Consider the following 14,900-nt stretch of genomic DNA (forward strand, 5'->3'; position numbering starts at 1 on the left):
AAAAAAACAAAAAACAACCCCCCAAAAATCATACAAGAATGAGGTTTTATTACTATCAGCACTAGATATATCACAGCCATATGATGGCAAAAATATAATGCTGGATATTATTTCAATTGTACATTTATACCTTCAAAGCATTCCTCACCAGTCAACGTTGTGTGTTACCCTGTGGATATATATTAACAAAGCCTGATAGCCAAAGAAATTAGATAATTAGGTGACCTGGGAGAGAATGTAGTCTCATCAACAATGAGCAATTTTATAATCCGTCCATCTACAATTTACTCAAAAACAAGAATACTCAGGCATGTACACGGGGGATCAGGAGTTCCTCAACCTGACTAGTGAGCTGATATTACAGAAACAGTCTGGGAGACCTGGACAAATAAGATGCTGTCTCCTCTGTCTTAACCACATGGAGCTCAGAGTCACTGTCCTGTGGCTCCATGGATGACGACGGGCAGTCTTGCTCACCATGATCTGAAGTGAATAGTTAATAAAATCAAGCCACAGTAAATCTCCTCCCCAGTCAACACAAACATGGTTTTAAGTCAGGCATCCAGGTTTATCACTGATATGTCCACAAAAAGGATATGAAAACCTTTAGAAACTCAGAATTAGCTTCTGATGCTCACTGCACCCCAACAACAGAGCCCGTCTTTTCCCTTCTGTAAAGGGATTCTACATTTTCCCTTCCCTAACAGCCTCATCTCCTAATGCTTCTTTTACTCCCATTTAATACCCACATATAATCAATTAAATGTATTGCTAATTCTAATCACTGCCAAACCTTTCTCATGGTTCCTCTTCCTTTACATAATCTATAACTTACTGATTTAATAACAAGTAACTACAATGACAATAAGTAAAACAGACCAGTTAGGAATTTTAAATAATTAATTAACTCATTGCTTATTAAACCGTTTAATAAAGCAAACTCTCTTAACACAAACAAGTGGCATTTTACAAGTTAAATGTTTATACTTTCAACAGCTGAAACTGCACCAAAAGACTTCAAGGCAATGCTTATATATTTAAGATCATTATATGCTAAATAGCTGAACCAGTCAATAAAAGAAAAAGAACACTGATATTATAATTTTGAAATAAATGGGGTTTTTTTGTTTTATTCAAGTTGGAGAAATTTTATTGGCATAAACATAAATAAATGCAAAATAAGCATAGACATAAAACAAAATGCTTGTTAAAAGCAGCAACTAAGCATTGATTTTTTTTTTTTGGTTCACAAACACAGCAGAAAGTAATTAGTTATCAACCATCTCTATTAAAGGGGAAGTGATATCATCTGACCATATACAAAAAACTTATTTACCTTTCAAAATGTCATAATAGTGTTTTTAAAGTTGTCCTTATCTTATGCCAATATTAAAAATAGATTTTCTTCATTTATTCATGAAGCAGATTTTTACTGAATACCTACTGTAAGGCACTGACAGAATTTAAAATAACAGGTACAGTAACATATCTGGGAATATACAGTAGCAAACCAAACATCCCTGTACTGGCGCTTAATATCATCAAACAGATTATTAATCACAAACTGTAATAAGCATTATAAAAGACTGGGGTGCTATTAAACAGTATTAATAAAGAAGTTAAATTTAGATTGGTATGTCAGAGAAGGCCTCTCAGAAGGTGATGCTTAAGCTTTAAGGAGAAGCGGAAGGGGAGGTGTCATAGGCGATGTTCAGGCTAAAGGAACAGAATGTGCTAGAGCCTAGAAGGAAAAGAAAGAATAGATGGCAACTAGAGGAACTGAAAGAAGGCAGTGGAAATGCAGAAAGTGAAGGGAAAAAATGACCTATGAGGCCAGAAATAAGCAAAAGCAAAAAGTAATTACCTTAAAAGAAATGGGAAGGCTTTAAGAGGTCTGGGGTGAGCGAGTGCTCTGATTTAAGAGGAGCATTCTGACTACAAAGATATAATATTAGGGCAAGGCGAGAACATTCGCAGAGCTGAATATGTTGTCTTAGAGTTGTGGCACTGGAGACAGAGGAAAAAAGATGAATTCAAGATGTATGTATTTTGAAGGTCATGGTCAGGATGGAGAAGGTGAGGAAAAGCGAGCTATCGAGAATGACTCTCAGGTTTTTAAAGTGAAGAACTAGAGTCAGAAACAATCTTCATTAAAACGGTGACTAAAGGAGAACATTTGAAAGGTTAGGTAAAGAAGAGGAAGTTTATGAAGAGCAAGGTTGAGAGGCCTACCGCTGAAGAGGTGTTATAAAGGCGGAAGGCTGCATCAGTCCAAGCTAAGAGAAGTGAGGGCTAGTGTCATGCAGTGTTATGCATTCAGGAGCTGACAGCAGACAGACCGTATTGAAAGCCACAGAGCAGATGATTACTGAGGGAAAAGGCAGTGGTTAGAGGACTCAGAAATCCAAAGAAGCCCCAACACTGAGAGTCAAACAGAGGAAATGAATCTGAAAGAGACTGAAAAGGAGTGGCCAGAAAGGTGAGAAGACACTAAGAAAAATATCACCGAAAGCAAAAGTGTTTCAATCAGGAAGGTGGGAAGAACAAAGGTCAACCTGGCCTAAAGATACCAAAAGGTCAAGTAAGTTTTCCAGGTCAAACTAGTCAGGCAAAAATTCGGGGGGTGGGGGGTGGGGTGCGTGACATATGGTACAATGACGACGACATCTGAATATATGTGAACTAGAAAAAAGTCAACCTAGAATCTAAAACTCATTCTAGTTCTTTAAAATAATGTAAACATGCTTTAAATTTGTTTTCCCTCGTGTAATCTTTTAATGAGCCATTAAAGCCTATTCTACCAAGACGTATTCAACCCTAACAGCACAGTGACACGGAAATCAACCACCAACGTCCTAACACTGCAGGACCATACATTAACAGGTCATGCTTTGCAGCTTAGTATTTTTAAATTAAACTTTCTAAACAAGAAAGAAATCTACTTATTTTGCAATTCTGAAGCCAATGTCACAAAGACTTAAATTAGAAAATGAAAATGATTTTCCTGGAAAGATAATTTTCATACAACTTTCCAAAAAAAAAATGTTAGTTAACATTACTTAATTTAACATTTGAATTTTACTGCATTCCAGGTACGCCACTGTGATGACTTTATCCACTTTTTTCCCACCAAGGGCTTATAGGTAGATGTTGGTGTGTTCTATAACAATTCCACTATCTTTACAAATATACACATCAATGAAGTCTGCCTTTTTTTGTGTTTTCAGCCACTATAAAATTATACATGAACATCGGCCTTACCTCTTGTTGGCTTTATTAGTAGAAACAGCACTAGATTTTGAAATGGAAAAATGACTTTTAATCCTAGCTCTGCTTTAGTGCGATGTACATAAACTTAGACAACTGCAATGGTCTCTATAATAAACTAAGTAAGCTTCAGTTTATTCACCAGTAAAACAGAAAAAAATTTCATTCCCAAAGTTGTTGAGTTGGCTAAATGTGATAATAAATGTTAACCAAATCTAATTCTAACATTTTTTAATCACTTCTGTGAATTGAAATACTGAGTTAGATACTATTCTTATTTTTGCTGGATATGAGCCAAACAATTCCACTCTTAAAATGTCTGTACTCATTATAGATGAAATCTTGGTGCAATTACTTTATTAAAATTCACATTGTTCTTACGTTTAACAATGCAGTATTCTACAGTTGAGATAGGTATGCAATCGACAGTAAACACACACATCTATTTTACACTCCCTTCCTAAAAACCCTACTAAAATGACAGAAAACGAATTTTTTTTAAGCTATAAAGACACAAGGCCACAAAAATTCAGAGAACAGGTGAAAAGACAATAGCAACAAAAATTTAGAAGCTGGAAAACAGATGGCTGAGTGACAAATGACTTAGCAAACACTAGAAAATCAAATCTTTGGCAAACAGTGGAGAAAGCCAAGAATAAACCCAATTTAAACAGTAAAATCCCCAAAAGACTCAGGAATTGGCAGTACCACATACATCTGATGTGGGATGTGGGGGAGAGAGGGTGCTAAAACAAGGAAGATTGTTTAAAAGTTTGTTTAAGAAGCAACAAGCCTCACAGATCTCAAATGCCCCTCCCCAAACCCAACAAAACATTGAAAATATATTGTCTGGAAAATATGAAACACGAGATCCCAAGACTGAGGAAATAAGGCACAGCAGCAGGCAGGAGAACATACTGAAAACAGGGTGACTGAAAAAACATATATATGTGGGGATACTAAGACTCTCCAAGACATTTTACCCCACTTCACCCCCTCACCCAAAATGTAGATAGGCCTTCACCGCCATGCAGGGAATCAGAAGAGCCTTCTATAGGGAATCTAACCAGCTTGGAGGAAAGACATGAAGACACTGACATCAAAAGTTCTCCAACCAAACAGCCCAGCCAGGTTGTCATACAGTGAAGCTAACAAGACTTTCTGATAATTTCTAATCAGCATTTTACTTGCTTACTCTTACACACAACCACCAAACATCTAAGGAAGGGCTGTAACATGAAAGATAAAGACGAAGGCAAATAAAAACTTAAAGAATCTGAACCTAATTAAAAAAAAAATTAAAAATTAAAAACTTTAAAAAAAACTGGAGGATACATCGCACAGGGAGGAAATAATCTTAAAAAAAACCCCACCCTATCTGGGTTTTATATTCACACAGCTAAGAGAAAGTACTATCATTTTTAGACAGGATACTATTTAAAAGGAGCAAAGACAAAAACAAAAGCTCTTGGAAATTAAATATATGATAATAGATTAAAAACTGAGTAGAGCAAAAAAGAAACAGATGAAAATAGCAGAGAAAATAGGAGAAAATTAGAAGACTGGTCAAGAAGGTCCATTATCCTCATAAGAGGAGCTTGAGAAAGAAAAAAAAGGGGGGGGGAGAACTGAAAATAGAAAGAAATAATCAACAACCTCATTCAAGAAAAAGTCCCAGAATTAAAAGATGCTTCCAGACTGAAGAGTCATGTCAAGTACTCAGCACCACGGATAAAAAGAGACCCACACTGGGACCTCCTCATTGTAACATTTCAGAATCCTGGTAACAGATAAAAGCTTTCAGAGGCTACTGAGAGAATGAGAGGGGGGAAGGAAGGGAGCATAAACAAGGGGAATGAAAAGGAAAAACAAACACACACACAGGTCACACAGAATAGACGAGGAATCAGAATGGCTTCAGAGTTCTCAAAAGCAATATGGAGGGGCCAGCCAAGTGGCTTGTTGGTTAAGAGCTGGCTTAGGACGCCAGCTCTGAGCAGCAGGGCCGCCGGTTCAGACCCCCCATGGGCCAGTGAGGCTGCGCCCTCTTACAGCGAAGATGGTGAACAACAGCTCGACCTGGAGCTGGGCTGCCATTGAGTTGCCAGCCACGGCATAGGCTGCAGTGGGGCTGCAGTGGGCTGCCATGAGCACGAGTGGCTGGCAGCCAGCGTGAGCAGCCGTCCAATTCCCGGCAACTGATCTGCCTCAGCCAGGAAGAGCCCAATGATCACAATACCAACATGGGCCAGTGAAGCAACGTCCTCCACAACTAGACTGAAGAACAAAAGGCCAGCAACTTGTTGTTCCCCTTCCCCCAATTCCCCAGCGCTGTTCCCATCCCCCCAATTCCCCAATAAAAATCTTTAAAAAAAAGCAATATGGAAAAGCTAGAAAGCAACAGAGCAAAATTAAAAGGTAATAAAATTTCCCACCTGGTATTCTTTACCTAACCAAAAAAATCAAACAAATGTCAGGATAAACTAAAACCATTTTAAAACATTAAGTAAACCAAGAATAAACATGACATGAGTTACCAGAAAATAGAGATCCAACCACAGGAGGAAGTGAAGGGAATCCCACGATAAAATTTATATACCAAGACTAGAAGGCCATCAGTCCAGAACGGAGGTCAGAGGGATAAAAGAGAGATTTCCTCAGGAAGATAAAATTGATAACAATACCTGACATGTCTGAACATCTTGAGAGACATCTGATGAAAAGTTAAGTTAGTTATAACTACAGAGAAAAGTAAGGGGACCAGGAAATGATAATGAACTCCTGCCAGATCACCCTATGAAAGCTAACAGTCAACAAGTCACACTAAGGATGTTTTATCAGCTCTCTAGTCTCCTGCACTTAAGTGCAAGCAAACAACCAAGAATAACCAGACATCTGAGAAAAGTCTCTATCACAAAAGGTAAAAGCCCACAAAATATGCAAAAGTGGGGGGAAAGACCCGAGTTTGGAGGAAACAGACTATGCTGATACATAAAAACTTGGGGGAGAAGGATGAGGATGACTAATATTTCTGTATGCTAAATAGTATATAGAAATATATATATATATGTATACCATATATACTAGTATACTATATATACTAGATGGCGGGGGGAGGGGGGATGGAAGGAGGAAGACAAGTGCAGGCCATTGTACAGAATAGAAACAGTAATCATATTTTACAAAAATCTTGAATAATCAATAGTGATGTAATCATAACTATTAGGAGGAATGGAGTACTGGAAGAAAGGGAGAGAGGGCTGCTCCTCAGGGTACCAGCTGAGTAGGTGATGACAACAAAGTTAAATCTTCATTTTCTATCTAGGAAGTTAGTAAAGCCAAAAATATAAGCAAGAAGTAGTTTTTTTAAACACACTTATACAGGGCATAGGAGTTAGACACAGTTCTAAGGGCTTTTCAAATTCCTTTAATTCTTATAACAAGCCTATGAGGTAGGTACCATTATCCCCATTTTTTAAAATGAGCAAACTGAGGCATAGAGAGGTTCAGCAGCCCAGGATTACACATAAAATAGTAAATGACAGGAATGACCAAGCCTAATCAGTCTAATTCGAGTCCACGCTCCTTACCGCCTGGCTATGTGGCACATCTAGTATTTAGAGACTACAAGGTAAATTTCACTGTCACCTGAGAGGGAAAGTCACTGCTTTTGGAAAAGGGAAACTGGAAAGGAAGGGGCAGGAAGCTTTTGTTTGTTTTGATAATCATGGAAACTATTTGACTTTTAAACTGTGCAGGTACAACCTCATTAAAAATTAAAACTTATAATTTAGTATTTTAGTTAAAGTATTTTATTTGATGCTACCATCCTCAGAAGCAGGCAAAATGAATGTTACTCCTATTTTATAGATAAGAAAACTCTCATTTCTCTTTAGTAAATATTTGAGGGCCTACTATATAACAGGCACTAACTAGAATTGGAAGATCAATATCAATTCACCGCAAGGAACCATGAGGTAAAAAAAGCAAATCCTTTTTAATCACTTCTTTTCAATTTGTTGCATAAATTATATGATCCTACATCTTTAACAGTTGTGCCTAAGATGAGAGACAATATAAATTTTAAATCATTATACAAAAGCAGAAAGTTCTGCTCATTAATTCGATAAAAAAATACTCAGTTCTTGCCCTGAGGAACTCCTAGTGGGGAAGATGGGGAAACATAATTATAATTGAATGTGTGCAGTGCCTTCAACAGACAACACTCAAAAGTGCTAAGGAAACACCGCTCTCTGGGTGAAGGGAATGCTTCAGAGGGAACATCTGAGCGGAGTCTTAAGAGTGAGAAGTTTGCACTTCACCTAAGAGGCTGTACTAATAATAATCACAAAACACAAAAGATTCTATAGCAGTGTGAAACGCCTGTATCTTCCCCTGTGTTGTAAAGGTAAGTTCATGCTAAAGGCTATCAGACATTAAGACCTTTTTAACGAGAATGATTTTTTTAAAAACAAGATATATAATCTTAATAAGCCTGATCCATGTTTCTAATCTTTATCGTCTTTCCCAGTGGCCAAGTGAAAGCATTTTCCACACGTCTAATAAACTTTTTAAAATGTAAAGTGTTAAGAGTATTATTTCAAAAGATGACTAAAGAAGAGAACTATCCTTGATTTGTTCTACCACACAAAAGTTTGCTAACATGTTTTCTAAGTCATAATATTTAAATTATAATGGACCCCTTTCTCCCATGAGAGACTTAAAAGGTGACCAAGCCCAGAAGATGCAAGTGACACAGAAGCTAACATGGGCAGAAAAGGTAAAAAGAATTTTTTAAAATCACTGTCACTTTCTTCTCTTGTAGATATTCTCAAATTCCCTTCCAAGGGCAAATTTAAATAAAACAACATTTCTTTTTCTAAACTATCGTGATAAAAGAAATAATCTGCAGTGAAATATATTAAAATATATATACACATCTTTATCCTTTCTGGCCTTTACAGGTATTTTAGGGGTGAAACATTTTGATTTTTCAAAATTTAAAGGATACCTCTGAAACAAAAATTTTCCGGATTTGAAGACTTAACTTTGATGTTAACTAACAAAGGCTCAAATACCGTAGTAAATTCAAAGTTTATACCATATTTAATCATATTTCTCAGTTTTTTTTATCCCTTTTATTCCAAACCTTTCTGCAAATTTGCCCCTAATTAATCTTCATCTCAGTATTATGCAGAAACATTAATTTTGTACTACTATCTTAAACTGGGACTCTGTCGCTACATTTGAAAACCTAGTTGTTAAGTAGCAACATCTGACTTTAATTGTCTGGAGCAGTAAGTTGTGGAAAGCTCCAAAATGCCCTACCACCAGGAGAAAAAAAAGGAGAAAGTCATGCCAGGAGACCACAATGGTAATCAACAAAAACCATGGCAGGTTTGCATTCAAAATGTGTGGTTTTCATTTGTGTATTTCACCAGTCTTTTATTTCTCTAAATTTACCATCCTCGTAATATATACCTGTTTACAGGGGCTTCAATCAATTCACACACTTTAGGTTTAGAAAACATTAATATTTGGGAAAAATAATTCTTTAAAATTATAGGTATTAGCAATTATAGGTATTAGCATGGTATGATAAAATTAAAGGTTTAACAATAACTATAATAGGGCTATTAAGGAAACTACCTCCTAGAAGAAGTCTACCTTTTAAAAGTACAGCTTTGCACACGTAGTACAAAAGAGGTCTGGTTAGGTGACAAGATTTTAATTATATTAGAAAAATAATAAAAATCTTGAATGACAAGATTTTAAATTATTCCAATAAACCATGCCTTTACCTTATATCTTTTAAGTAAAAAAAAAAAAAAATCATTTGGCTTTTTTCTTTTTCTAAAATTGCAATTCTTTTGAAACATGCTCAATTTTTCCAAAGTGAAAACCATATACGTTTAAAATAGAAATGTTCCAGTTGGTTTGATGAAAGTTCAATCACAAAAATCTCCACTAACACTAAAATAGTTAAATATCTTTCAAGCTTATTCAAAGTTCCACAGTGAAAATGAATAGCCTTTGTCAACTCATATGATATTTATTCTGATCAAGGTTAGTCAGACTGGCAAATCTGGGAAAAGAACATTCCTTTAAATTCAACTTAATTTAAAACAATGCAGAATCATGAGATTTCACAACTTTTCTAGCCAGTCAGCTTCAAAGACACAATTTTATTCAATAAGCATGATTAGTATATTATTTCCAATTTAATTAAGAAAACACTAGTTTAATAATGTAGTTTAGGCTTTATGTATTTTTTTCGTTAAGGGAAGACGGGAACAGGTGGAGCAGATTAGCAGGAGAACAGAACAAAGTCTTATTTTCATGCCTCTATAAAGTCAACCCTCCAAGACTTTCTTTACTCTTAAAATGGCTACCACCTTGATCTACTATGCAAAATGAAAAATGTATAGCATACTACCATCAAAGATAAATCTAGTTATTTTGATAGTGTATGCCCTCCTCCCCCACAAAATACTTTTTAAGATTCCCATTCCTTTCACTGTCAAATAAGCACACAAAAGTTGGTCAATTACAGTATGAAGGCAACCTATATAACCCAGATTAGCTCATCTTGCCTGTGTCTGACTAGGAAAAGCAGGTAAGATTATCTTTCACAGACTAAGATCCAACACAGTAGAACTGAGAAGGGCTGTACAGTCTAGTAAAGGAGAAATAAATGTGGAACCACACCCCTCCCAAGAGATGCTCATAAGGATTTTAGTAATTCAAAAGAAAAGATTAACTATTATACTGATCAGCAAAACTTAAGTTTCTGTTTGTAATTAATCTTTCTAAAAAGCCTCCTACAAATAACAAAAACCACTTGGAGCTCCCAAACCTATTCTTAATGCTTTATAACTATTCTGTCAAATAATATTTACATATTACTTACACCATTTCCTATCCACTCTGAAACCATTCCATAACACTCTTGCTCTAGAAAACTTACCACAGAAACGCATTTTCACATACAAAAGTGAAAAGGTGTATAACGGTTTAGACTCATCTTGTGCATATTTGTATACACACACAGCTACTGAACAGATTGAAGCTGACTCTGCTGAATGTCTGCAGAAACATGGCAGGTCTTACCTCTCATCCTCTCCATCCACAAGGGGTGTCGTCAGCGGCAGCACCTTCAACGGGAAAAGAGAAGCAGAGGCTGCTAGGCTGCTGCTACTCCCATCTGAAACTGCTGACATTCCCCCACTGTCACCACTGATGGTCTGAGGTAAGCCAACTAAGGACGGCTCCGCTGGGCGCCTGGCATCTTCAACTTGGCCTCCGATTGCCTGAGCTAATGATTGTGCAGAGGACTGAGTAGAACTTAGTGACATCTGTTGTGCCAAAGGCAAATTTATATTAGTTGCTATCGAGGGAGGTTGACTAACACTTTGAACCACATTACCGTTTTGAGTGGCAGGGCTTTGTGCTATGTTCTGTGGCGGAACCAAGTTTGTTGGGGCAGAAGGCATTCCAGGACCAGTTGAGCTAACCTGATTGGTGACAGAAATGCTACTTGCAGAGGGCAAAGGACTAAGTGCAGGCAACTGCTGCAAAACGACTCCTTGAGCTACGGGTTCTACTCCTGGTGGCTGGGGAGGCACGGTTACCAGGGTATTTTGGGGAGCAATGACCAATTGTTGAGGAAGGCTTGAAGCACTAGTTTGAACTCCCTGATGAATAATCGCCGTTTGAGCGGGTGGAACTATCTGTGAAGATGGAGGAGCACCTTGCTGAATAACTGAAGGTGTGACTTGGGAAGAGGGCTGCTGCACAGCAGTGGGCACGTTTGCTTGGTGACCAATATTTGCAATTTGACTGCCAGGAGGTACAGCAGGTACTGCTGTTGGCGCCTGGGCGACAGGCTGGCCAGGTGCCCCTGAAGGTGGAGCCTGGATGGTTGTGGGCTGCACTGGCAGCTGGACACTCTGTGGCTGAGCCATGGGAATCACCGCAGCTCCTGTTCCCACTCCTGCAGGAGCGGGCTGCCCAGTGGACACTGCTGATGGAAGGGTCGGCGGCGGCGGCTGCTGGACATACTCTGAAGGAGGGATTGGCGTCACTGACGTCCCATGGACTGGGGCCATCTGCGTGGAAACAGTCGATTGCGGCTGTCCATACTGTAACTGCTGGGGTGGTGCCCCGGGAAGGGGAGCTTGCAGTGGAGGAGCCGTCTGAGGATATGGCAGTTGGGGTTGAGCCAAACTAGCGATGGAAGGCTGCTGGCCTAAAGCTGAAGTTACGCCAACCACATTAACAGGTGATGGCTGGATACCAGTCGCAGCATTGAGAGTGGCTTGCACGGGCACTGGCTGAACACCTTGCTTTTGCTGATAGCTCAGTTCTTGAGACTGCAACTGTACTTGGGAGAGGTGTGGCGGAGGAATACTCTGCGCGGTGCTAACTGCTGGAACGCCCGGTGGACCAGTGCTGCTGAAATCCATCTGCGGAAGGCCTGCGCCTGGAAGAGCTGGCTGTTGCACCACCACAGTCGGGGCGCCCATCTCTCCGCTTCCCACACTCTCTGTGTAGTGACTCAGTGTGCTGACACTACTGCTCACTGAGCTCCCACTGGTGCTCTCTCTCTCAGAAGTCACGTCTGTTGGGTTTTGTTTTACAGTTTCCACCGCTTTATTTATCGCCACACCTTCTGTGGCAGGTGCAGCATTTTCTTTTTCATAGAACTCAGTGCAAGTCCATCTACCTTTCTTAAAGGGCTCAGAACTAGAATCTAACTTCACAACTCTGAACCTTGACGTGTTAACTGTTGGTTGTTGCTGCTGACTTGAAACTGATCCCACCGTCATCCCTGCAGCCGCATTAGGGACACTTGTGTTAACAACAGCCGAGGAAGAAATAGTACCATTGGCCATGCCACTCAGGGTATTCACATTAACGCTGCTGCTAACTCCAGGCCCGACACTCCCGCTAGCAGCACTCGGAATATTGCTTGGATTTACATTAGCATTACCAGGCATGCTGCTTGTCACACTAGGATTAAAACTGCCCACGGCAGTAAGGTTAACATTATTCACTGTATTAGTGCCAGTAACAGAATTTATACCTATACTGCCGCCGGTAGCACTCACAGCACGGACATTAGTCATTACAGAAGCAGGCAAGCCACCCGATGAGACAGCAGAAGTTGGTGCAGCTGGTATCACACTGTCAGAGCTTCCAGTGGTCGAGAGTTTTCTGGATGCTGGGCTTGAGGGTGGCCCTCCAGGAATGGATGGGCTGGCCACACCGGCATGGGACGGATGGTGGTGCCCATGGTGGAGGTGGTGCCCGTGATGCATGTGATGGTGGTGATGGAGGTGGTGTGGGTGGGCATTCCCATTGATCACAACATTCTGCTGTGCCAGGTGAGGAAGGTGGGGCTGGTTGGGAGAGACTGCCCCAGGTGTCTCAGCTTCCTGGAAGTTATTCAGAGTCTCTTCTGAGGAGCTGCGTTCAGGCTCCCCTAAGTCAGTGGCCCTGGAAAGCGACACATCAAGGATCTCGGAAGATGACAGATCCTCCGTGTGAGATTCATCCAGGTCATCATAGCTCTCGGTGTCCTCTGCTATACTGTTGTTAGAGCTCATGCTGGCGGAGATCTGAGCCGGCGTCACGCTAGTTATCTGGAAGCCACTTTTCTTTTTCATCTGAGTTCCGCCTGGCGCAAGAGGCTGTGCCTGCAGCTGAGCCTGCGAAAGGAGGTTCAGGCTTTGTGGAGGCGGCGGCTGTGGTCCCGACGTAGAGGATGCTGCAGGAGGCGGCGGCTGGAGCAGCGACGGAGGCGGAAAATCCTCGGAAGATGGGGCATGACTACCGACGCTGGTACCTGCTGCACTGAGAGCAGAGGCGCTGCCACTGCCGCTGCCCCTTCTCGGGAACAGTGCCGGGTGCGCCATCTTCCTAGCACTAATGTCTGCAGCGGCCGCGGCGGCGGCGGCGGACTCGGGCGGCTGGTGCATTGTGTTGGGTACCGGGGGGCGGAGGAGGCGAGGGCAATTTCCTTCTGCACCGTAATCTTTGTATTCAGGACGCCGGGGAGGAAAACGGGAGCCGACGCTCCGCCCGGCGCGATTCCTCCTTCTCCTCCTCCTCAGCCGAAGGCGCCGGCCGTTCCTGCCTTCGAGGGCGAGCTTCGAGAAGGGAGGATGAACGAGGGTGAACAGGGCGGCCGAGAACCCGAAGGGGGCACCCCTTCAGTCCTTCGCCATTCACTTTCCCCCTAGTCTCACACCCCCCTTTATATCCCGCTTCGGGTGGGGTGCGGGGCAAGAGGGCGGGGGAGACCCCGGGAGGGGGGAGGCCAGGGGAGGGGGTGGGAAAACCCAGCAATGCCCCCCTTCTCCGGACAACTCAGAAGCCACCGCAACCCCTCCTCTCGCCGCGGCGGCGGCGGCCGCTGCAAAGCCCTCCCGGGCGCTCTGCACGCAGGCAGCGCGGAGCGAGTGTCGCCTTCCCCTCGCCGCCGCCGCCGCCGGGCAGCCCCGAGCTCAGCGTCGCTCAGACCTCCCCTCCCGGCCCGGCTGGTCCCCGCTGGGCCCTCCCCCCGCGCCCCGCGGACCCTTTCAAACCCCCTGGGCTCGCGGCGGCTGCTCCGGGAGAAAACGCTGGCCGCGGCTGGGGCGACGAGGCTCCGAGCGGGGCGGCGGCGGGGCGCCCGGTACGGTGAGCCCAGCAACGAGGCGCGGGCGGGCGCGCGGAGACACCGGGTCCTCGCGGAGCACGGCCGGGACGCGGCGGCGGCGGTGGCAGCGGGAGCCCAGGGACCGCTCCATCACTGGCAGCCATGGAGCCCGAGCATTTTCCTCCCTCGGGGCAGGCGCCTCGGCTCGGCACTCGTCCTCGGGGAGGAAGGGGCCGGCGCCCGAGCCTCCCCGGAGGGCTGCGAGCCGCTCGCCTCCTCTTCCTCCGCAGCCGGCTCGTCCTCACCCCGCTGCTCCCGAGGCCGGGGAGGGAGGGGGCCGCAGGCGGCGGCGGCTCCTTTCTCGGCGGCGCTGGTGGCCAGACGGGCTGGTGCAGCGACTGCAGCCGACGCCGTTCAAAGGAACGAGAGGTGGGGTTGGTCGGTGTCGGCGAACGGGGCGGGCGAGGGGGTGGGTGCCGAGGGAGGGCGGCGGGCGGGGACGGGCTGAGGCGGTTGTTACTAGCGCTCTTCTCCGGCTCCGCCGTATCCCCCAGTCTCTCGCGGCATCGGGAGAGGAGGGACCAGCGCCCGAGCGCAGGAGGAGGGCCGGCGAGGGCGGAGGGAAGATGGCGTCTGCGCATGCGCCCCGGCGCCGCAGACATAAAGCCGGCTCTGGCAGAAAAGGAGGCGTCGGCTGTTCGGGCTTCGCCGAGCGCCGGGTCTACGGGACGGAGATTGCCGAAGGCAGGCGGCGGCGCCGACGCCGGGGGCGGGTGGGGAATTTCGGCCGGGGGAGCGAATCCGGGTCGGCCTGCGAGATGCTGCCGGGGTGGGGGTGGGGCAGGATGAGGGGCGCGCGCCGGTTAGGTGTGTCCGCTCGTTTTTCACACGCGGCCGGCGCGCGCGCGCGCGGGCACGCGACCGAGGAGGTGGCGCCGCGGGGAGGCTGCTGGAGCCCCGGGTCCCCAGTGTGCGCGCCCTGGGTGGTGTC

General features: G+C 43.9%; 1 protein-coding gene across 8 annotated transcripts in view; it reads right to left on the reverse strand.

Moving 5' to 3' along the window:
• LOC109386813 (TSC22 domain family protein 1-like) overlaps positions 1-14,468 on the reverse strand; it is a 122,304-nt gene extending 107,836 nt beyond the window's left edge. For 6 of the 8 annotated variants that reach the window (XR_002124854.1, XR_002124855.1, XM_019650313.1 and 3 more), the window contains exons 1-2: positions 13,857-14,468; positions 10,378-13,418 (exon numbers count right to left, since the gene is read on the reverse strand). Coding sequence is in view for 5 of the 8 variants with exons in the window: in XM_019650313.1 (XP_019505858.1) it covers positions 10,378-13,418; positions 13,857-14,060 (3,245 nt within the window). In the remaining 3 variants the exon portion in view is untranslated. Of the gene's footprint in view, positions 1-10,377; positions 13,419-13,846 lie in introns of all 8 variants that reach the window. The other 2 variants (XR_002124856.1, XM_019650317.1) reach the window with 2 other exon arrangements.
• Positions 14,469-14,900: the final 432 nt, after the last annotated feature.

The sequence above is a fragment of the Hipposideros armiger genome, unplaced genomic scaffold, assembly GCF_001890085.2.
Source record: "Hipposideros armiger isolate ML-2016 unplaced genomic scaffold, ASM189008v1 scaffold_139, whole genome shotgun sequence".
NCBI classification, from domain to species: Eukaryota; Metazoa; Chordata; class Mammalia; order Chiroptera; family Hipposideridae; genus Hipposideros; species Hipposideros armiger.